General features: G+C 33.0%; 2 protein-coding genes and 2 long non-coding RNA genes across 5 annotated transcripts; all 4 read right to left on the bottom strand.

Moving 5' to 3' along the window:
• Window positions 1-890: 890 nt before the first annotated feature.
• On the bottom strand, window positions 891-5,102 carry LOC110872176 (transcription factor bHLH49). Of its 2 annotated transcripts, XM_022120964.2 has the most exons (9): window positions 4,593-5,101; window positions 3,646-4,392; window positions 3,322-3,558; window positions 2,861-2,926; window positions 2,689-2,757; window positions 2,535-2,606; window positions 2,227-2,427; window positions 2,042-2,126; window positions 902-1,302 (listed from the first exon to the last, which is right to left on the bottom strand). In XM_022120964.2, exons 2-9 carry the CDS (start codon window positions 4,357-4,359, stop codon window positions 1,265-1,267), a joined length of 1,482 nt encoding a protein of 493 aa, XP_021976656.1. In that variant the 5' UTR covers window positions 4,360-4,392; window positions 4,593-5,101; the 3' UTR covers window positions 902-1,264. The 2 variants fall into 2 exon arrangements, 1 of the variants encoding a protein (XP_021976656.1); XR_004864725.1 differs by having other exon boundaries at window positions 891-1,302; window positions 2,042-2,130; window positions 3,646-5,102.
• A 1,139-nt stretch (window positions 5,103-6,241) lies between these two features.
• LOC110870866 lies at window positions 6,242-6,565 on the bottom strand. The gene is made up of 2 exons (XR_002553311.2): window positions 6,512-6,565; window positions 6,242-6,417 (listed from the first exon to the last, which is right to left on the bottom strand). It is a non-coding gene; the product is annotated as an uncharacterized LOC110870866 (long non-coding RNA).
• Window positions 6,566-11,871: 5,306 nt separating this feature from the next.
• LOC110870867 lies at window positions 11,872-12,338 on the bottom strand. Its single transcript, XR_002553312.2, has 2 exons — window positions 12,142-12,338; window positions 11,872-12,047 (listed from the first exon to the last, which is right to left on the bottom strand). It is a non-coding gene; the product is annotated as an uncharacterized LOC110870867 (long non-coding RNA).
• Window positions 12,339-21,915: 9,577 nt separating this feature from the next.
• On the bottom strand, window positions 21,916-23,348 carry LOC110869615. Its single transcript, XM_035975908.1, has 3 exons — window positions 23,166-23,348; window positions 22,675-23,081; window positions 21,916-22,629 (listed from the first exon to the last, which is right to left on the bottom strand). Exons 1-3 carry the CDS (start codon window positions 23,335-23,337, stop codon window positions 21,916-21,918), a joined length of 1,293 nt encoding a protein of 430 aa, XP_035831801.1. The 5' UTR covers window positions 23,338-23,348.
• Window positions 23,349-23,548: the final 200 nt, after the last annotated feature.

The following is a 23,548-nucleotide window of genomic DNA, read 5'->3' as shown; positions in this document are numbered from 1 at the left end:
TGTTATTGTGAGATTGAGTTGATTTTGATTGTTAAATTTAGTTACATTGTTTGTTCTTTATCTACACGTCATAAAACAAAATTGACGGGTTTAGATATAGTCCAAACGGGCCCAGGTCAAACTTGGGAACATAGTTAGCTAAATGCGTTGTGTTTACGTCGACAGGACGTGTTCATGAGTTGATCTGTTTCCTTTTAAATTGTGTTATATAGTTAATACTTAAGTATTTTATGCCAAAATGTAAAACTAAGAGATAAATTATGATAAAGTTTTATAACTTAAGTTGTAAATCTTGGTATTTTAGTTACAAATTTACAACTTGAGTATTAAAAAACAAAAATATAAAAAAAAAGATTGCAAATATTTGGTTAAACAGTTTTCATGTCAACACACAAATATTTGTTTTGCATTTGGCTTCATGTTTGTGACACGATTGTTCGCAATGGCGGAGCTTGACTAAAAGGTCGGGGGGGGGGGGGGATCCTTTATCATTTTAAAATTTTCGGACGAAAAATCGGAAATTTACACTTCTAACTGAAACATTCGGGGGGCGGGTGCACCCCCGGGTTTCCACTAAGCTCCGTCCCTGTCTCCTTGACCATAACTTTGTTCGAGTTTTGTGTCAAATTTTCAGGTTCAAGCCGGGACCAACCCGCGAACACAACTATTGTAGCACCTCTAATTTTAATTAGTTGGTATAAAAAGTTTGATGTTAAAAAGATTCTGTATACAAACATCCAAACATATATACTGCAAGCAGAAAATTCATATGCAAGAATCCAAACACATAGGCACTTATTGAACTTCCTACTCCCTAACTAATCCATTTTCCTTTCCACTTTTTTAAGGCCACAAAATTTGACTAAAGTCAACAAAAACATGAATCAATGGAGTCCACAAATCAATTTTACTAAAACCATGTTAAGTATGAAGAAACCAACAAACTGTTCTAAAACAATCAGAAATTACAAACAAAGATTTTTTTTTTTTTTTTAACAAAATAAAACAACCCATAATTCCAAATATTCTTAACAAAGATAAACCGGATGCAGATTCGTCGGTTGCGTTACAATTTGAGTCAACAAAATCATTTGATGTTCTTACCGAGCAACTCGATTCCCATCCGTGAATTATGTATTATCACCTTCTCTTGCAGTTTATATATAAAAAGAATACCCACAGACTAATTACATCTCCCGGTGTCTGGACCCCACAAGATTCGACCCGGGATTCTTCTAATTATCTTTTTGTGAAGCCTAAGTTTTTAAGGTTCGGCTTTCAGATGGCCTGGAGGTGTGGATCCTGTGTAAAGTTTAAAGCCAATAGTTATACTATAAATAAAATAGTAAAAATGCACATATATATGGAATAAGTTCAGACGAGAACTCCTCCGAGTTATGAGAACCGTGAGAACGTTATGGCAGTGTAAATTTGTTTTACATCGACGTAAGAAGTCTTATACGATTTTTTTTTTTATTTTTTTTTTTTTGAAAAAAGGTTTCATAAAAAAATGTCAATTTTTTTCAAAAAAACCTTTAAATCAAAAAGTTCTCAAGTCCTCACAACTCAAGCTAGTTCTCATTTTAAACATTCCTATATATATATAGGGTAATGCTAGACAAAAAACCCTAAAAATTTTAGGAAACTCTGGAAACTCAAAGCTCCCGACTTTTTTTTTTTTTGAAAAAAATAACACATGTAATATACATGTTTTTAAGAGTTTTGGGCCAAAAAAAACAAAAAAGCGCCGAGTACTTTTTTTTAAAAAAAATAAACAAGTTCCAAAAACTTCGTTGACTAACATGTGTTAGACAAAAAATGCTGAAAGTCGCTGAAATTTGTTTTTTTTTTTAAAAAACCCTTCGGCGCTTTTTTGATTTTTTTGGCCCAAAACTCTTAAAAACATGTATATTTACATGTGTTATTTTTTTCAAAAAAAAAAAAAGTCGGGAGCTTTGAGTTTCCCGGGTTTCTTAAATATTTAGGGTTTTCTATATAGCCCAACCCTATATATATATATATATATATATCATTGAAGTACCTAAATTTTGGCTGCTGACGGGAGTATTAGGATTTAATCCCATTTGGACGATGTTGTTAAGCTCGTCGTCCCACGAACTAGGTACCTGTCTTTGGAAATACGTTAAATTCTTTTTTAAATATAAAAAAAAACTTAAGTAAATAAGTCTTGATATTATTATTTATTAATAATAAACGGCAATTTACCTGGGAAGCAGGATCTTTAAACCCTCCACCGATGGCCATCAAATGGGAACCGATGGTTCTTCTGACTGCATCGGAAGAGCTTCCGACACCAGGAATCCCGCCTTGCATTATCACCATTTGTGATTGGTTAGTAGTATACGGCATAGCCATGTCAGCACTAAAACCAAGTGAACCGGAAGATCCCAATCTTGATTCAAGTATCTAATTCAAATACATGCCCATTAGAATAAAAATAAATCATCGATGAGTGTTTAAACTCGAAACACCACAAAATATTTTTTTAGTATTATATAAAAAATATGCCTTACATCTTTTGCTAGGAGTCCTTCAAGGTTAAAATCCATCCTCGGATTAACAGTAGCGAGTTTCATCGACAAAAACTGCACAAATCAAACTTTTATTTCATATATATTTTTTTTAAAAAAAATAGCTAATTAAAGATATTATTTTTGGTCATCGTACCTCAACTTGTCGTTGTAACGACTGTACATAGTTAATGATTTCATCCAACATAACCGCTTTGCCTGTGACCTTAAAAAACAATCAAAAGATATGAGACACGCGCATGTATTACGCGTACAAATTCAAGATTTTGGATTCAAACTCACAAATCGATTCAAATTCAATAACTAACCTTGCTACATCCGGGGACAAGGTCTTGAAGGAATTTCATTCTTTCACTAATCTTTTCCCTCCTCACCTATTACGAATGTAAAACTCGTTAAGTTGATTAACGACACCAATAACCAATAATAATTAGGAATTATCTATTACTTGTCATTTGTGTCTTTCAATTCAAACAAATCGCTTTTGCATTGTGGGGGGGGGGGGGTGGATATGCTAACTATTAAATGGTACAACATCCAAACACCCCCAAAAGTATATGCAACCATTACAAAATGATGAATCTGGTCAATAAGATTTCTATATTTATGACAAGTATGGGATACATTTGATCGTTTGACCAAAGTAAAACACATCCATTTAATCCATTTTGTCCCATCCACAACTTGCATTTATTTTGGGATGGAGTAACATAAATAGATATAAAGACTCCAATATAATAATCGCAAAATACGTTAAAAAAAGTCTTACTCTTTCTGCAAGACTGTGGCTATTAGTAGCTTGACCTCTTCGCGCGCGTACGTGGATGTATTCTTCCTTTGGTGCATCGGATGATTGCGATACCTGCTTACCATGTTTCCCACTTGATTTATTAGCAACCGAATTCGGGTTGTTAGTATTATCACCCTTTTGTTGGACTTCACTATTGTTCTTTGTGGCTTCACCAGGCGTTTGCGGGGACCGTTTGACTTGATTGTGCTCACTATCCTGTCATTTATCAACAACAGTCAACAAAAGTCAACATAAGAACATGAAATCAATGATCAAGATTATGTAGTAGTAATTAAAAGATACCTGATCACTTCTTCTTCGTTTCTTCGGGCCATGACCCGAGTTCGAATTCTCATCCTGACCACCACCACTAAATTCGGTTTCACCGGGCAAATTATTGCCCGAAAAACCCGACCCGCCCGGTTTAGGCTGACTTCCGTCATTGGTCCCACCATCAACCGGCAATGGCAAATCTTTAGACGCTTCACCGGAACCCGATTTAAACCCATTTCCAACAAAACCCTCTTGTGGATGCACTTGTTGTCTACTAGAATAAGGGCTCAAAGATGTTTCAGGTGCATTGCCAAAAGGGTTTATAATATCTTCAAAATTACCAGCACTAAATGATGATAACCTAGCTGCCCTCTCGATAAAACCCGAATCCGCCGGAAACTGCGATAACGTGTGCGGAAGCATAGCGGAACCGCCCGGTGGCAAGAACATACCACCACCACCCCTTTTAATGGCAGAATTTGTATGTGCCCACATGTCAAGATTCCCTTTTCTAAACCCTAGTGAGGATGATGAAGTGGTTGCATTGTTTTGCATATTCATATCACAAAAAGCAGCTAAATTTTGTGGATTTGTGGGATGATGATCCCAAATGGGGTTACTTGATGTGTTTGCAAGATCATTAGGGTTGTTGTTAAAAGGCCAATCTGAGGCTAAATTGGTTGAATTGTAATGTATTTGTTCCTCATCTCTATTTCCCCTTTCAATTTCATCCTCACCAGCCATATCAAAACCCTAAAAAACCCTAATTTACAAACCCTCAAGCAGCAACAAAAACCCAGAAAAATTAAAGCCCCAAACTGAACAAACAACTTAAATATGAGAAATTTAAGCTACTGGAAGCAATAAAGATGATCCAAACAAACAAAAAGGTTGGAAATTTAATGTTAAAGATTGACAAGACTGTTCCAAAAAGGATGATTCCAGATAATATCAGTAAATCAAATCAAAATAAATACCTAATTCACTGAAAGAGATGCATCACCAATGACAAGAAAACTCATTAAAGACCTCTGAAAAGTGTCTTCTTTGAGCAGTTAATTCATTCAGTATCATAATAAAAATATTAAATAACCCATCATCCATTTCATCTTTCATCATTCATCATTCATTCTGAGCTTCTGACCAAACCAAACCCTAGACGGAGAAAAAGATACTCATTTCAGAGAATCTGACCAACTTTTAGCAATACCCACTTCAAGAATTTGAAAAAAGCACAAATCTTGGGGTTTAAATTACTGTTTTTTATGAGAATAATCAATACCCACAAGAAATTAAAAGAAACCCACAAATTTTTTGAAGATCAGTGTGTGTTTTGAGGTGTAAATGTGTGTTTTTTTTAATGGGTGGTTGAAGGGAAACTGAAAGAGAAGCTTGTTAATGGCAAAAGTCCTGCATTTATGCCCACGCCTGCATGAAAAACAGAGCTCTTGATGATTAACCACCGCCACTGCTGCTGTTAAAATAATATGGTAAATCTTTTCCCCAGAACCTTATTTAATTCAGATAGGTGATTACAGTTAGTTGTACTTTGTGCATTACAAGTTGTACTTTGCCACTGAATCTTACTTTGTTTAATACCAACCCATTATTATTATTATTATTATTATTATTATTATTATTATTATTATTATTATTATTATTATTATTATTATTACTATTTATTTTTTTTTACATTGCAAAAAGCTCGGTCACTCGGATATATTCATTTGGTAAAAGATTACTTATATTCATGATTGCAGAAAGTGCTGGTGACCCGGCCTGTCATCAATTTCAAATGAAATTTATGGCCCGAAAGTTTACTATGGTAAAACCCTAGTTTATACTCATTACAATTTGTCACAAACCAGATTTTTCAACCCAGAATTACAGTTGTATAATTAATGTATATGGCTTTATGTGTAACAGCACTTTCTGTGATGTAAGAATATTGTGTGGCTTTATGTGTGATTCTTTGAAGTTCACATCTTATCTTTGACCAAATTCATCATTTGATTTTAAGTTTTTTTATTTGATTTATGAATAAGAATGGATAGTAAATAAATGGAAAAAGATATAAATATGGGATTTGTTTAATGACTGTGTAGACACTAATATTTTAGTGGATTAAAATAATATAATCAAGGTTTAATATATGGAAATGCCAGCTTTGAAGTTTAGATGAATTTACATTGCCAACTGTTAAAACATATTATTTTTTAATTTTAAATCTTGAAGTAAGAGCTCTTAGCAAGTGTGTCATGATTTTTAAACTCCAATTCACACTTGCAACAGCATTGGCCAATAGAATCACTTGTAATCAGATTCATTAATCATTATAATAATTTTAACAATTTATCCATGTTACTATATTAATTAAATATCTAGAAAATTTTGTGAATAAATGAATTAAAGCTTAATGGGATGCATTCAAAAGTAATACTAGCATCAAAAGTGGATTTAAAGGTCAGATTATCATATTCAACTTTTTGGGTCAAATATTGACTAAAACTTTGATTAAAGATGAATAGGCAGGTTTAACAAATTTCTATGACCTAGTAGTAGGGCTGTAAACGAACCGAACGTTCAGTTTAAGCCATAAAATTTCTTTCATTATAAATACCTTAACTTATTTAAAATTTCATTTTAACACAACTTTTTCACATGAAGTCATCAACCGACTCATTTACAATTAAATACATGACATGGGTTTTCTAAATTTCAACACCAACGTTCCCGTACAATCTGTCTTGTGACTCGGTCCTTGATCTCTATCCCTTGAAGATCCTTCGTATCTCGTACTACCTGCGCTCACCACATAAAATTCATAAACATCAGTACGCATCGTAAACATGTAAAATTCATTTACGTTTATTTTTTCGTTCCGTTAACTCTTTACATTCCGGCTTTCCATCTGATCATACGACCCACGGTGAGACTTCTTTGCTATTCCTGCGTTACACTTCATTCACCATGGCACGCCATTAGTAACATGACCATTAAAATATGTTAGAGCCATATATATAAGCATATATACAAGATCCTTTCTTTCATGCACAACAAATCCTACTTCATGGATAAGTACCTACACACGTATGTTCATACTCATTTCATACCTACATACATACATGCATACATACTTATGTACATACATACTTACTTACATACATACATACATACATACAAGCTTTATTCCTTTGTGTACATCCAATCCCATTTACTACATATGTACATACTTTCATATATGTATAGTCATACATCTATTTAAATACACCCGAAAACATACATGCAAACATAAACACATCTACACGTACATTCTTACATACTTACATATAGTTATATAATGCATATAACGTATTTAGATAGCCTTCACACAAGTTTTGAGTTGAAGAATGCGAAAAATATGAAAGAACCAGCAATTGGCGCAAGAAGGAACCAATCTGGCGCAACCTTGTGCCAGTTCTGGCGCAATACAGATGACATCAGTCAGGGGCGCAACCTTGTGCCAGGGGGGCGCAACCTTGCGCCTGGTTCAGACCTGCAACTTTCAGCATGACGAATTTTTACAGTTTTGGTCATAACTTTCTCATTTCTTGTCCGTTTTACCCGATTCTTTTTCCTACGTGATCGTAATTTAATCCTCTATCATATGGACTTGAAATCCCACGTTCGGTTTAAGGAAATTCTTAACTTACGTGCGTTCGACATATTATCATTTTCTAACTATTTGACCCGTTCGTGCATTTATCAACATAATCAGTTTATTTGACCTCAATCTCATAAGAACTTTAATAATTTCATTGGCACCTATCATAAAAGATTAAATTCTCGGACGTCTTGCATCCTCTTAACCCATTTTCGCTCAAAAGCTTATTTTTGACCCGTTATGGGTATTTGCGCATTAAGTGGACTATGACATACCAAACCCTATACTTCGCTTTCATACTTGTCCAAGACATTACTCTAATCGAATAGCTCGTTTCCAAACGACTTCTAAGGTCGTTTGCCCGATATACCTATCAAGGGCATTTTAGTCAACTATGCTCTATCCTTAATAACAAAGGAATTCCTTACATAAGTAACCAATTCCACTACTTAGCTACAATTTCTTAATCACACCTACCTTGCTCGGATCAAAACTAAAATCCGTTTAATACTTCATTGACATCATACAATTCATTCCTATTCGACCTCAATTATCACATATAATTAAATTGCATATAACATTACATAAACAACTAAGAAGTGATTACGGAATCACTTACCTTATGCATTCGTGCTCGTATCCGTTTTCTTGCCTTTTCTTGACCCGTTATCCTTTCATGCTTGAGTCCGTCACGACGTGATCCCTATACTTTCATTTCATCGAAACCACGCTCTTATTAGCATACTCATTTGTACATGTAACAATCATATCATTCGCATAATTCATACTTAACTTTCCTAGTCATTTCTAACAAGTATCAAAACATCTAATCAACTTCATATCCTTTCCAACACACGTAATTCATCGGGTAATCAAAATTAACACATATTAACATAACATGTATCAAACGACTTCCTATAATCCTGCTTTTACAATAACGAGTCAAATCATGTTTCTTGTGCTTATTGGCTTCCAAAAGTCAACTATTAACCATAGGTAACTATCGACTTATCAACATATGCCCGTAACATCATAATCGACTATACGGACGACATTGTATACATTTAATCATACACTTACATAACTCTTGCATTCTCGTATAGTATGCACTCCATAACACTTTTTATATAAAAGGCCAATTTCATAATTTTCTACATGAAACACAAGACTTCATAATTCATTTAAATTTATAATATTACCCATTCAAGCATTTAATCGAACACTTGGCGTGCATATAACATTGTAAGCACATTGTACAAGCAATTTAAGCATATAGTACAAGTGTTTTATGCATACTCTTCCTAGTTCACAACATAGATTATCAATTTCAACTAGAATCATATAACTTTTCATACCATTATCAAACCATTACTCCTTACAACAACATCACGCATCAACCTCACACAAGCATTGAACATGTATAGTCTTCCATATCATCATCTCTATACTACAAGTGGGTTTATAAATTTTTTTTTTCAATTAAACTAAAATCAAGCATGATTTCTACTCTAGGGAGTAACCCTAACATCCAAATTAGACATATCATATCACAGATTCATGATTGGGTTGAAACCCTTTTTCTACAATTCACCAAATCAAGAAATTCGACTTACCACTTCGCTTGGTATGCTTAGATGATCGAAAATTGAAGACATGCAGCCGATTAACATCGAATTCTCTTGCTAATTGATGAGTTTTACCAAGAACAAGGGTAAACCCTTGTTTCTCCTGCCCTTGATCGATCCCAGGACACGCACAGAGTGTGTGTTTGGGGTTTAGGCACTACTAACCCTTAATTCATTACAATCTTTCACATCACCCCCTTCAAACTTGTTAAGTGTTTGATTTAAACACTTCCCACTTATTCAAGTTTAGCCCCTCTAGTTTGTGACACCATCACAAATGCCATCCATTTCATTCAATACTTATTTTACCAAGTATTTTAACTAGGTTAAATGGCCTAGTTATTTTATTTCGTGTTACATCATGTGAAAACATAGGGTAAATATATGTTTTCAAATTTTGGGGCGTTACAAGTCTACCCTCCTTAAAGAAGGTTTCGTCCCCGAAACCTTTCTTATTCTCAGTAGACCAGAACTACACTCACTTTCTCGATTACCCATTCACGATGCTTAGTATATCATGATTGCATTCGAGATCTTTACATAAGTCTTATTCATGAATAAATATAATCGTACGCATTGCCCTTATCTTCTTAAATTAGTAATTTACTCTCATAATCACACAAGGGTCAGGGTCTGATCCAGAGCTCTTATTAGTGTCTTTTACTTTATAATGCTAGCTCCTAACACATATCATCACTAGCGTTTCATTCATTGAATCTATTCCAATTGTATACAATTATTATTCATACAAACCTAAGTCTACGGCTTGTTTCTAATTTCCTATTTAAGCATATTACATTCATACATTTACTAATCGAAATAAATCGATTTATTTCATTCTACTCATACATCATATATGTACTTACATACCCATATACTTATACATCTACATACGTACACACATTTCCTATATTTTTCACATACATGCATACGCTCATACATATCATCATGCATACATACGTACACATCTTCATATTCATTCACATGATGGTTGTGCTCTTATATAAATACTTGCGTACCTACATAAACCGATATCTATACATATACATTTATACATACATAACTAGTACTTGTTCCCACACTATAAACTTACATACTTTCACGCATACCTACTTGCATAAGTTCTACGTACATATACGGTTACATATAAACATACTTACATGCTTATCTACTTATGTACATCCCTATATGCTCAATAGAAACTTTACGAATCATCGGAATGCGTTACGGATCATTTGGAAATGCAAAATTAAGCAAAACGGAGAAGTGGGCTAGACAGCCCGTCGGCGACGGGGTGGGTACCCGTCGGAGACGGCCTCTTAAAATGCCCGTCGTCCAATTTAACCCGTAACCAGTCGGTTAGGCCGTCGGCCTCTTTCACACTTTTGGGAGCCAGTCGGAGACGGGGTGGGAACCCGTCGGCGACGGCCTCTAGAAAAGCCCCTTATCTGCAGATCCGTTTCGTCGTCCGAACGCACTAAAACGCGCGTATCTTTTGAACCGTTTACCCGTTTAACCTCCCGTTTCTTCCTACACGCTTGTAAATTCACATTCTATCATATAACTTAAAATCCCACATCCGTCTTAAGGAAAAATCTTAACTTACACACTATCGGCTTCAAACATATCATTCGTACCTTTTCTTCCTTACATGTGCTCTAACAAAAACTTAAAGTTTTACCTACCTTCGGCAACAAGATTTTAAAGTTAGTCATCTCAGTTGTCGAATCATAATCACTTCATTTTAGTTCCATCCACATATGAGCTTTCTTCTTTCTTACACATTCGACTACCCAAGTAATTGGGTTTGGCATAAACACTCTCAAAGAGAGTTAAGCATACACATTCGACTACCCAAATAATTGGGTTTCGGCATAAACACTCTCAAGGAGAGTTTAGCATACACATTCCACTACCCAAATAATTGGGTTTGGCATAAACACTCTCAACGAGAGTTAAGCATACATATTCCACTACCCAAATAATTGGGTTTGGGCATAAACACTCTCAACGAGAGTTAAGCATACATATTCCACTACCCAAATAATTGGGTTTGGCATAAACACTCTCAACGAGAGTTAAGCATACATATTCCACTACCCAAATAATTGGGTTTTTCGCATTTAATCATAACTTCTTCTTTCAATCCGTATAACGGATTAAGCTTCTAGCATTCATTAGAGCATTCAAAATCACCCGTTCAAAACGGATGGTAGCTTATTCTTATTCGACTTGTTCGCTAGAACCGGTCGACTCGCATAACTTTTCATAACCTTCGTTAGCATAACCAAATCCGCAATGGATTTGCTATTTCGCATTCGCTACAACATAGCGCCCACCTGCTACCCAGTTCTACCGGACATACCTGCAATAATTGCCACGGTCTCACGAACGTCATATGCTTCTTGCGTACTGGCCAGGTGCGCAATTCACACACTAGTTTCGTGCCTTCGTGTAATCATCGCCTTGTGCCCGAGAAATGGGTTTCAGTTTCGTGCACATTTCTAAAACTTCCCCAAGACCACATCATTGTCTTTCGTTTAATAATTTCCCTCCCAAGGAGACCCCTTCCTTTTTCTTTTGACATCGATACTCATACATATTAGTAGTGTGTACCTGGGGTTAATTTGCCTATTTGCACCTTTGCCCGCCTTAGCGTTCATCCTATTCTGTATTCACGGATCATCCTCTTCAAGCTCTTAAGCTTACCTTGCACATAACACACTATTAGTTTCCTTCAAATACATAATCTAATACTTACTTACACATTTTCATTCCATTTCTACCTTTAGATCTTGATCGAGTCATGGATTGTACGGGTTCCTTATCACAAGAGCACACAGGTTTGAGTTCAAGTACTTATACTCTCGTACTTAATTCTCTCAAACCGGGCTCTGATACCAACTTGTTACGCGCTAATTCGTATTTGACAAAGAGTCGCAGCGGAAGTTTAAGCCATAAAATTTCTTTCATTATAAATACCTTAACTTATTTAAAATTTCATTTTAACACAACTTTTTCACATGAAGTCATCAACCGACTCATTTACAATTAAATACATGACATGGGTTTTCTAAATTTCAACACCAACGTTCCCGTACAATCTGTCTTGTGACTCGGTCCTTGATCTCTATCCCTTGAAGATCCTTCGTATCTCGTACTACCTGCGCTCACCACATAAAATTCATAAACATCAGTACGCATCGTAAACATGTAAAATTCATTTACGTTTATTTTTTCGTTCCGTTAACTCTTTACATTCCGGCTTTCCATCTGATCATACGACCCGCGGTGAGACTTCTTTGCTATTCCTGCGTTACACTTCATTCACCATGGCACGCCATTAGTAACATGACCATTAAAATATGTTAGAGCCATATATATAAGCATATATACAAGATCCTTTCTTTCATGCACAACAAATCCTACTTCATGGATAAGTACCTACACACGTATGTTCATACTCATTTCATACCTACATACATACATGCATACATACTTATGTACATACATACTTACTTACATACATACATACATACATACATACAAGCTTTATTCCTTTGTGTACATCCAATCCCATTTACTACATATGTACATACTTTCATATATGTATAGTCATACATCTATTTAAATACACCCGAAAACATACATGCAAACATAAACACATCTACACGTACATTCTTACATACTTACATATAGTTATATAATGCATATAACGTATTTAGATAGCCTTCACACAAGTTTTGAGTTGAAGAATGCGAAAAATATGAAAGAACCAGCAATTGGCGCAAGAAGGAACCAATCTGGCGCAACCTTGTGCCAGTTCTGGCGCAATACAGATGACATCAGTCAGGGGCGCAACCTTGTGCCAGGGGGGCGCAACCTTGCGCCTGGTTCAGACCTGCAACTTTCAGCATGACGAATTTTTACAGTTTTGGTCATAACTTTCTCATTTCTTGTCCGTTTTACCCGATTCTTTTTCCTACGTGATCGTAATTTAATCCTCTATCATATGGACTTGAAATCCCACGTTCGGTTTAAGGAAATTCTTAACTTACGTGCGTTCGACATATTATCATTTTCTAACTATTTGACCCGTTCGTGCATTTATCAACATAATCAGTTTATTTGACCTCAATCTCATAAGAACTTTAATAATTTCATTGGCACCTATCATAAAAGATTAAATTCTCGGACGTCTTGCATCCTCTTAACCCATTTTCGCTCAAAAGCTTATTTTTGACCCGTTATGGGTATTTGCGCATTAAGTGGACTATGACATACCAAACCCTATACTTCGCTTTCATACTTGTCCAAGACATTACTCTAATCGAATAGCTCGTTTCCAAACGACTTCTAAGGTCGTTTGCCCGATATACCTATCAAGGGCATTTTAGTCAACTATGCTCTATCCTTAATAACAAAGGAATTCCTTACATAAGTAACCAATTCCACTACTTAGCTACAATTTCTTAATCACACCTACCTTGCTCGGATCAAAACTAAAATCCGTTTAATACTTCATTGACATCATACAATTCATTCCTATTCGACCTCAATTATCACATATAATTAAATTGCATATAACATTACATAAACAACTAAGAAGTGATTACGGAATCACTTACCTTATGCATTCGTGCTCGTATCCGTTTTCTTGCCTTTTCTTGACCCGTTATCCTTTCATGCTTGAGTCCGTCACGACGTGATCCCTATACTTTCATTTCATCGAAACCACGCTCTTATTAGCATACTCATTTGTACATGTAACAATCATATCATTCGCATAATTCATACTTAACTTTCCTAGTCATTTCTAACAAGTATCAAAACATCTAATCAACTTCATATCCTTTCCAACACACGTAATTCATCGGGTAATCAAAATTAACACATATTAACATAACATGTATCAAACGACTTCCTATAATCCTGCTTTTACAATAACGAGTCAAATCATGTTTCTTGTGCTTATTGGCTTCCAAAAGTCAACTATTAACCATAGGTAACTATCGACTTATCAACATATGCCCGTAACATCATAATCGACTATACGGACGACATTGTATACATTTAATCATACACTTACATAACTCTTGCATTCTCGTATAGTATGCACTCCATAACACTTTTTATATAAAAGGCCAATTTCATAATTTTCTACATGAAACACAAGACTTCATAATTCATTTAAATTTATAATATTACCCATTCAAGCATTTAATCGAACACTTGGCGTGCATATAACATTGTAAGCACATTGTACAAGCAATTTAAGCATATAGTACAAGTGTTTTATGCATACTCTTCCTAGTTCACAACATAGATTATCAATTTCAACTAGAATCATATAACTTTTCATACCATTATCAAACCATTACTCCTTACAACAACATCACGCATCAACCTCACACAAGCATTGAACATGTATAGTCTTCCATATCATCATCTCTATACTACAAGTGGGTTTATAAATTTTTTTTTTCAATTAAACTAAAATCAAGCATGATTTCTACTCTAGGGAGTAACCCTAACATCCAAATTAGACATATCATATCACAGATTCATGATTGGGTTGAAACCCTTTTTCTACAATTCACCAAATCAAGAAATTCGACTTACCACTTCGCTTGGTATGCTTAGATGATCGAAAATTGAAGACATGCAGCCGATTAACATCGAATTCTCTTGCTAATTGATGAGTTTTACCAAGAACAAGGGTAAACCCTTGTTTCTCCTGCCCTTGATCGATCCCAGGACACGCACAGAGTGTGTGTTTGGGGTTTAGGCACTACTAACCCTTAATTCATTACAATCTTTCACATCACCCCCTTCAAACTTGTTAAGTGTTTGATTTAAACACTTCCCACTTATTCAAGTTTAGCCCCTCTAGTTTGTGACACCATCACAAATGCCATCCATTTCATTCAATACTTATTTTACCAAGTATTTTAACTAGGTTAAATGGCCTAGTTATTTTATTTCGTGTTACATCATGTGAAAACATAGGGTAAATATATGTTTTCAAATTTTGGGGCGTTACAAGTGAACTGTTCGTGAACTGTTTGGCGGGAAGTTTGTTTATGTTCGTTCGATTAGCTTAACGAACGAACACGAACAAAAACTTTCGTTCGGTTAGCTTTGCGAACGAACACGAACACAGGTCTCGTCCGTTCGATTGCGTTCGTGAACGTTCGGTAATATGTTCGGTTACGTTCGTTCGTGTTTGTTTGATTATATTAAAAAAATAATAAATAAGAAACATTTTATCTAAACATATTGAAAATTTGAAACACTATTTTTTTCTAAGTTTACTAAAATTTGGACATTCCAAGACATTTTTTTTGGGATAAGTATGTCTAAGTTAGTTAAGCTTTGGATAATTATGTCTAAGTTAATTAAAATTGATTCATCGTTTGGTGGTTGTAGTAGACTTCTTGTGTTTTAATTTATCATTTGATGTTATATTTAACTACTTATGTCCAATGTTTAAAGATAACAACGTTTTTATTTTTTATTTTCAAGCTAAATGTTCGTTTTTGTTTGCTTGCATTCGTTTGTGTTCGAGACCAGTGTTCACGTACTGTTCATGAACAACTTAATTTCCTTAACGAACGAACACGAACATAAACTTATGTTCGATATGCATTCGTGAATATGTTAATTTCCTTAACGAACGAACACGAACATGATCTTGTTCGTGTTCATTCGGTTTGTTTACAGCCCTACCTAGTAGTCTAATGGTATAGTGTCTATTCTTTACTCATGAGGAGGTGAAAACTTCAAATCCTGTAAAATGCATATATATATATATATATATATATATATATATATATATATATATATATATATATATAAGTGGTTAATAAGAATATTTAGGATGTGCATATATAAGTGGTTAATAAGAATATTTAGGAGAATGTTAGTTTGATGTTTAAAAAAAATAGCTATACGGAAGTTGTTTTATCTTTGTATTTAAACCTATCATTTTGATGTCTAGAATCACCCAGAATTGAATATGGAGATATAAGTTCTATATGGAAGTTTGAGCAAGAATAATGGTGAGTTGAGCTAACGGGTGCTAATATCTCAAATTCTCAACACTGTATGGATATCATTTAACAGGGTATTTGGGGTTGAGTTTTGAAAATAGATTATGTGTTTTGAATAATTAGAATCGTGATGTTGAAAGATAGTGTTTGGATTTAATTATGTTGCTTGATATCACAATAATTAGATAATCAACTATTTGAGTGTTCGGCAAATATATATATTTAAAAAAATAAACAAGTGAAAATCTTTTTCTAAACGCAAATAATCAATTTTTAGAAAACTGCGTTTTGTTGCAGTAGGGGGAGCTGCTTTTGGAAAACTGTGTTTTGTAACTTTCTAAACGCAAATAATTATTTTTTAAAATTTTTTTACCCAAACACTCAAAACTGATTATTTACGATTTCAAAACTCAATAATCTAAGAATCTCCTTCAAAACTCAACCCCAAACACCCTCTAAATAATGTACTATTTAATGAGGTTTTATTTAAAAAAAAAAAAATAAATAATGCACTAAGTATAGTCAAATCTTTTATGTTTATCTACTTTGCGCCATAATATCAAGGTACAATATATCCACCTCAAAACTTACAAATTATTCTTGAAGAGCATTGTTTTCGAACATTATGCCTTAAAAATAGCGTTTTAAGGAAATTCATAATTTTGCAAGCTTATATATGAAATTCCCTCTAATATTCAAGCAATGTGCTAAAGACTATCTTCACTTGTTGAGTTAGATTATTATTTGAAACTCACCCTTAAATGTTCAAGTATGATATATGGAATATTAGAAGAGTTTCTGAGCCCCCTTGGAGGTATGATGTGACCATTGTGCAAATGTGTAACATATACAAATAAATAGGTAATCTTGGTTAGCTATCAACTTGACTTGAAATTTTAAATGACTTTGGTCATAGCTACCAACATATAATTGTCAATGTACCATCATAATCTATACTATATAATAAAAGAAATCTGATTTGGGACACATGTCATTCAATGAGGGCATCAACAATTTATTGATAAATTTTAAATTTTAAATTTTAAATTAAAAAAACTATTGTATTTTTAAATACATATTGAAAATAATATCATACGTCATATCGAAAATCAATTATTAAGTTAAACAAATATTTCGTAATAATTGATTAAAGTCAAAAATGAATTTTTAAAAAACTTTATATTAAAAAATATAAGGTGTTTATTTAGTGTTTATAGGATATTACGTAATATAGTTGACTAATATCAAAAGTTTAAAATTTTTTAAAAACTTTATATCTATACTATATAATAAAAGAAACCTGATTTGGGACACGGGTATCAATAATTTATTGATAAATTTTAAATTTTAAATTAAAAAGATTTAAATATTATATTAGAATTTTATTTTGATTGTAAATCTAAAATCTAAAATGTGTTTTAAATCTAATCTATAATTTATGGATTTAATTTTGATTTGAAATTATTAAACAAAAACCCATAAAATTAGTAACCATTTAATCAATTTCCTAAGTTTTACTTTCCCTTCTAGAATCAAATTAGATTTTTGTGATAATTAAAGTTTTGTCAAGAATATAAAAAATCATTATTCAATATTCAATATATTACATCAAATATTTAGAATTAAACTCCACTTCATTCTAATTACTAGGTATGTTTTTTTACTCTTCAAATGCTATGCATATTATCTATGTCACATTGAAAACATCATGTTTTTTTTTAGATAAGTTTACCATGTCAAATAAGTAATATGCATATTATCTATGTCACATAGAAAACATCATGTATTTTTAGATAAGTTAGATATATGTGTTTTAAAACAAGGTAAACTCTTAACATACATATTTTTTCCTATTGTAACTAAGATGTAGAGGTCTGTAAAAGGTATCTTTACATTCAGAATGTCATAATTTTTTTTAAATTTAGATTTACTTAGTTGTCGTATGGTGTTTCACGTCTTTATTTTTATTTTTTCACTTATATATATGTTTCATTGGTTCAATTGTACTTGTAAAGTATTACACTATATATAGTATTTTCTCAACTATAGTTAATTGGTTTTACTGATTCAATTTTTGTCTATTCATTTACATTACCTTTATCTGTCTAGAAGTCCCTTTTCAAACCTTTCAAATGGTATGGGACATATTACATTATCAATAGTTTTTATTGGTTTCCTTACTAATTGTGATAAAAGTAATTATTTCGTACAATTCATATTGGTTTATAGCTTTGAATACGAGCATACCTTATATTAATGTTAATGATAGCGAAAGTGAGAAAACTATATTTGGATGGTAGAAAATATTATATTATGCCAACATTAACCCGTCAGAATAAACTATTATCAAATAAAATCAGACATGTTACCTTTGAACAAGAAAATGTCAAGAAAATGTCACAATAAATATTAGTAGTGGTACAAAATTTTAAGTTCCTATGACAAATACTAAAACAAATAACAGATCATATTATTATGAATGGCTATACAAACTTCAGTATTTATTTCGTATTTGGTCTGCATATTACTCTATATTATATATACTTAGATCATATTATGAACATATTTTTTTTATTCACATTATAATTATGATTCACCCCGTGTATTACACGGGGCAATAACCTAGTATATATTGTAAAGAAAACAAAAATATTGTCATCACAAGGCGTTCTTTCTAGATACTACAAGTGGTTATTATACTAAACTATCAACTTCCACTAGTATTTTAAGTTAAGGCAATAACATGCAATACCACATTGAGATTTATGAATCGACAAATAATAATAATAATAATAATAATAATAATAATAATAATAATAATAATAATAATAATAATAATAAAATCAAGCTAAAAATACTTAATTTATTGGAGGTACAAGTAAAAGAATGTTTCAAAGCCGTGAAATAGTTCAAAAACACTACATCGTCACATATGTTTAAAACAAACGTTCATGAACAACACTAATTTAAACGAACATGGAGGTATAATAAATATCTTTTAAAAAAACTCTAGTAGTTCACAAAATTGTTCAAAAACCCCAAAAAATCACAAAAATTAAAAACCAAACTTTCATAGAAAACATCAACATATAAAAATTAATGGGACATATAACAAAAAAAAAAAAAACAAATAAGGTAAGAACTTTGCCAACGTAAAAGTATAGGTGAACGTACATAGACATAATTACATGATGGTTCAACTTTGCCATCGTAATACTCTTTGAATCATCTTCTACGACCATAAGTCCTAACCACCGCTATGCACTCTTATGTATAAGCCTTGGATCATCATTAATAATCGTAGATGGTAAATTTTTATTTTTCAAAATAAACCGCTTAAGATGAAAAGTTATGTTACGTTAACTTATAGCGACAACATGACATAATTTTGCATTGATTATACTTTATGAAGTTTGTGTACATGTTTAAAGAGGGTTTTTAAAATGAACGGTAATTCCAAACCATTAATATAAAAAATTACATAAGAATGATAGGTAATTAAACATGTAATAAGCTGTGCTACAACCCTATTTTTGAATAGCAAACGCTTTACATAATGAATCTTTTTATTATGTATAATATGATGGTGTGTATAACAATAAAATATCATGACATCTTTACTTTCAAGTATATAAAAATACACATCTTTACTTTCATGTATATATACATATCTCAAGTATAAGACGTAAGATTGTTATGTTATTCCATTGCCTTCAATGATGATGTTTAAAACTTGAATTACCAAATATGCCCTTCGTATGTGATATGCCTTTACTTGGTGCTGTCCTGTTTATGAATATTCTTTCAAGGCCATACGCGGCACCCAAAACATTTGTGATACAGATCTTAATTCAGTGTGATAATTATATATTTGTTGGTTCTCTATCTTAGTCAAACATTGTTTTCATAAATCCAAATTTATTGCATTTTTAGTTTTATGACATAATTGACAACCTTATTGTTCAATATTTCACACATTTAAATTCTATAATGAATATGAGAACGTTATTAAATTTTGCTGGATTAAAAAAAAACTATATATCAAGATCCTTTAAAGTAAAATTAAAATAACCAACTATATGGTTTACTATTTTTGTTGTATTACCTATTGATCACAAATACAAAATATGTTTAACATAATATGAAAACAAATAAAATAAGTGCTTATCTTTTAAGGATTAAAATAAGCAAGACCACGAAAGGGAAGAATTAAACAACTTAAATCAAGTGTACGAATACTTTGATGATGGGTTGTCATTTTGGCAATTTGGCCTCCCTTTTATGGGAAAACTTAAACTAACCACTTCAAATCTTCTATGCATTTGACTCTCCATCTGGAGTCTAGACATATACATATGTATGCACATATATAGGGTTGTTCCGGTACAAATCATATTTATCCTATAAATCGTAAAAACAAATCCTATCACTTAAAAATGTTAAATTAGCACATACTAACAATACATACATAAAAGTAACACTTTTGAATTATATTAGCATATGAAAATTAATCAAGATAATTGATTTTAACACATATGTGAATAATATCAGCACTTTTTTTATGAAAAGTTATATCAGCACATTGAAAACCAAAGGAAGATTAAAATAAAGAATTAATTACTTGTTAGCATAATTATAGAGAATTCAATATAATTGATATTATTTAGGTTATTGTTTTACCATTTCTTTATAATTTGTTGGATGTTAAATGACACTTTTTAAATGATTTTTATAGTTTGTATACAAAATGTGGTTGTATTTTATCATACTCCTATACATGCATACGAATCTAAGAAGAAAAAAATGGATGGTGTAACATATATAATGGGGGGATTTTTTTAAATAAACTTTTCAATAATACTAGAAGAGAAAAAAAAAGTTTTTATCATATACCTTAATAAGATCACTAGCTATAAATAATGATGACAATAAAGTAAAGGCTGGATCTATTTGGACACCTTCTGCGCCTATTTTCACACTTTTTGAAACCTAGACGCCTCGTATAGCTCTATACGAGGCGTACATGCACTGAATTCGATGGGGTCTCAGAGGGTGTTAGGCACGTTGTTTAAGGAACCCTATACGCAGGGTATAGGGCTATACGAGGCGTCCATGTTTGGTTTTTTTTTTGGCTGAAATGAGGGGTGTTTTGGTGGGTTTTGGTATGGTTTTTTGGATAGTTTTTGAAGATGTGTTTTTTTGTTGAAATTTTTTTTGGTTTTAAAAAAAGTTTTTTTTCTTTTTTACACTATAAAAAGTTTTTGTTTTTTAAAAATTAACTATTTGCCTTTAAAAATCGTTCTTTTTTGGTTTTTAAAAAAGTTTTGTTTTTTTTTTTGTTTTTTACACTATAAAAAGTTTAAAAAAGTTTTTGTTTTATATCGATTAAATCAACTATTTTAAAAATCGGCTCTTTAAATATATTATATTGATTAAATATTATATTGTTTTTAACATTTTACTTTTTTAAATATTATTCTTTCGATTAAAAATTTATTTCTTTCAAATATTGTTTTCGTATTATATTCAGGGGGTTATATTGTTTCCGTATTATCTAAATTTAAGACAACAATCATTAAGTAACCGAATAACTGAAAACAAACATAAATATGACATATATAAGATAACTGTTTACATCCTGAAATAAGCCTAGATTGGGGGCATATCAGGGGCTAAATGGTCTTTTGTGCAACAATATACGAGGGGTCTAGTTCTGTACGAGTCGTACAGTTGTATTTTTTGTAGAAAATTATAGAAAAACACTATTAATTACAAAAAAATACTATTAATTACAAAAAAATAGTATTAATAACAAAAAAATACTATTAATTACAAAAAAATAGTATTAATTACAAAAAAATACTATTAATTACAAAAAAATACTATTAATTACAAAAAAAAATACTATTAATTACAATAAAATACTATTAATTAAAATAAAATTCTATTAATTACAATAAAATACTATTAATTACAAAAATCATTCTTCCGTGTAACTATCTATGTAATTAAGACTGGGGTTTGATCTTGGCCGAGGATTCATTATCGATGTATACCATTCTAGACGTGGCAAGTACATATCTTCCCATTGTTCTGTATGGGGTCTTCGGTGGGTCAACCATAGCCCGTGTGCTGGTGGCATAGGATAATCCCCTTCCAGCTTAACATGTATGAAGTGGTTCTCGTTAACATGTGTAAGCGTTATGAATAATGGTTGTTGATTAGCCGGAGGACTTAGTATTGGGAAGTAAGTGGAACTCGCACCCATGGTTGTCGTTAACAGGTGCACCCCGATACCGTACGTTTGTGCAATAAGAAGTCCTGCAAAGGGGAAGTCCATCCAGTGATTCTCCCCACAACCAGCCACTGAATCCCAAATTAGGCCCTGACGATGCGTGTAAAAATAACCATCAGCCCATGCTTCAAATATTGGGAACCAGATCGATTCGTTCTGATCCATTTCTTGGACAAGGTCCCTCCTAATAAGACTCCATGAACTCTGATCCATCCCTAAGCCCACAGCCACAGACCGAAACCCACAATGACCGTCCGGCATCACATCTCGTATGCACGAGACGTACGGATGGAACACTGGCGGAATATCAGACTTAAACCGTTCGATAATTCCCACGTACTCGTCCCCAATGATTAAAGGAAAACCGTGATCATCTCGTGTCTCTTTCTTCTTAGAACTCTTTGAACGGCTTAGGGTCGCTTTGGGTTTTTGGGACCTTATAACCGACTGTTGTGAGGCCTGAGACGGAACGTACGAGCTGTGGCGAGGTTTATTGTACTTACTTTGTCGTGAACCTTCAAAGCACGTGTTTGCATCACCGAAGGAGCTTCTCCTCAATTCTTCATCTATACGAGAGGCCTCGTCCAACCTTTCTTGTACCTGCTTTGTTGTTGGTCGGCCACGAGTATTTTGTTGGACAACCGGTGGTTTCTTGGTAGATTTCGTTGGAGTCAACACCGCTTTAATCTTTGAAAGCAGGCTTTTTTGCTGAGCTGGGGGGTGCGACTGTAATTGTTGTCTAACAACATCTAGCTCTTCGACCACGTCAAGGGAGTCGTCTATCAATTTACAACTTTGGAAGTTAAGTTTCCGCCAGAAGACGTCTATGTCTTCGAGTTGAATCGGACGCTCTGCACGGTTAAAAACAATATTGTTTAAGTAAAATGAAAAAAGGAAATATATCACACAAGTGTTGTACGTTCAACAATTATTACCTTCACGCATGTACTTTTCTATCCTACAAGCACAGGGCAACCCACAGCTGTGCCACATTTGGCAACCACATGATGAATTAAAGCGCTCCAAGACATCTAGCTTCCTAATTGCCTCTCCATGCAACAAGTCAAGGGCTTTGTGGGATACTTTTCCAAGTAGGTGTTGAAACATCGGGTGTTTGTGGTGTTTCATTGTTTTTTCGATGCTTTCTCGAAAAGTCTTCCTTATTTCACCGAACTGTGTCTCAACTATATCCCGGACACAACCAACTATACGGTCCAGCGAGCTCCTATCTTCGACGTATCTCTTTAAGTTGGCATGTTGGCTCTCAACTCTGTTTGTAGTACGATTACCAAAGTTGCGCCTCTTATCAGTCCACGCA

This window comes from Helianthus annuus, chromosome 8 (genome assembly GCF_002127325.2).
Source record: "Helianthus annuus cultivar XRQ/B chromosome 8, HanXRQr2.0-SUNRISE, whole genome shotgun sequence".
NCBI classification, from domain to species: domain Eukaryota; kingdom Viridiplantae; phylum Streptophyta; class Magnoliopsida; order Asterales; family Asteraceae; genus Helianthus; species Helianthus annuus.
This window is presented reverse-complemented; position numbering and strand designations above follow the sequence as displayed.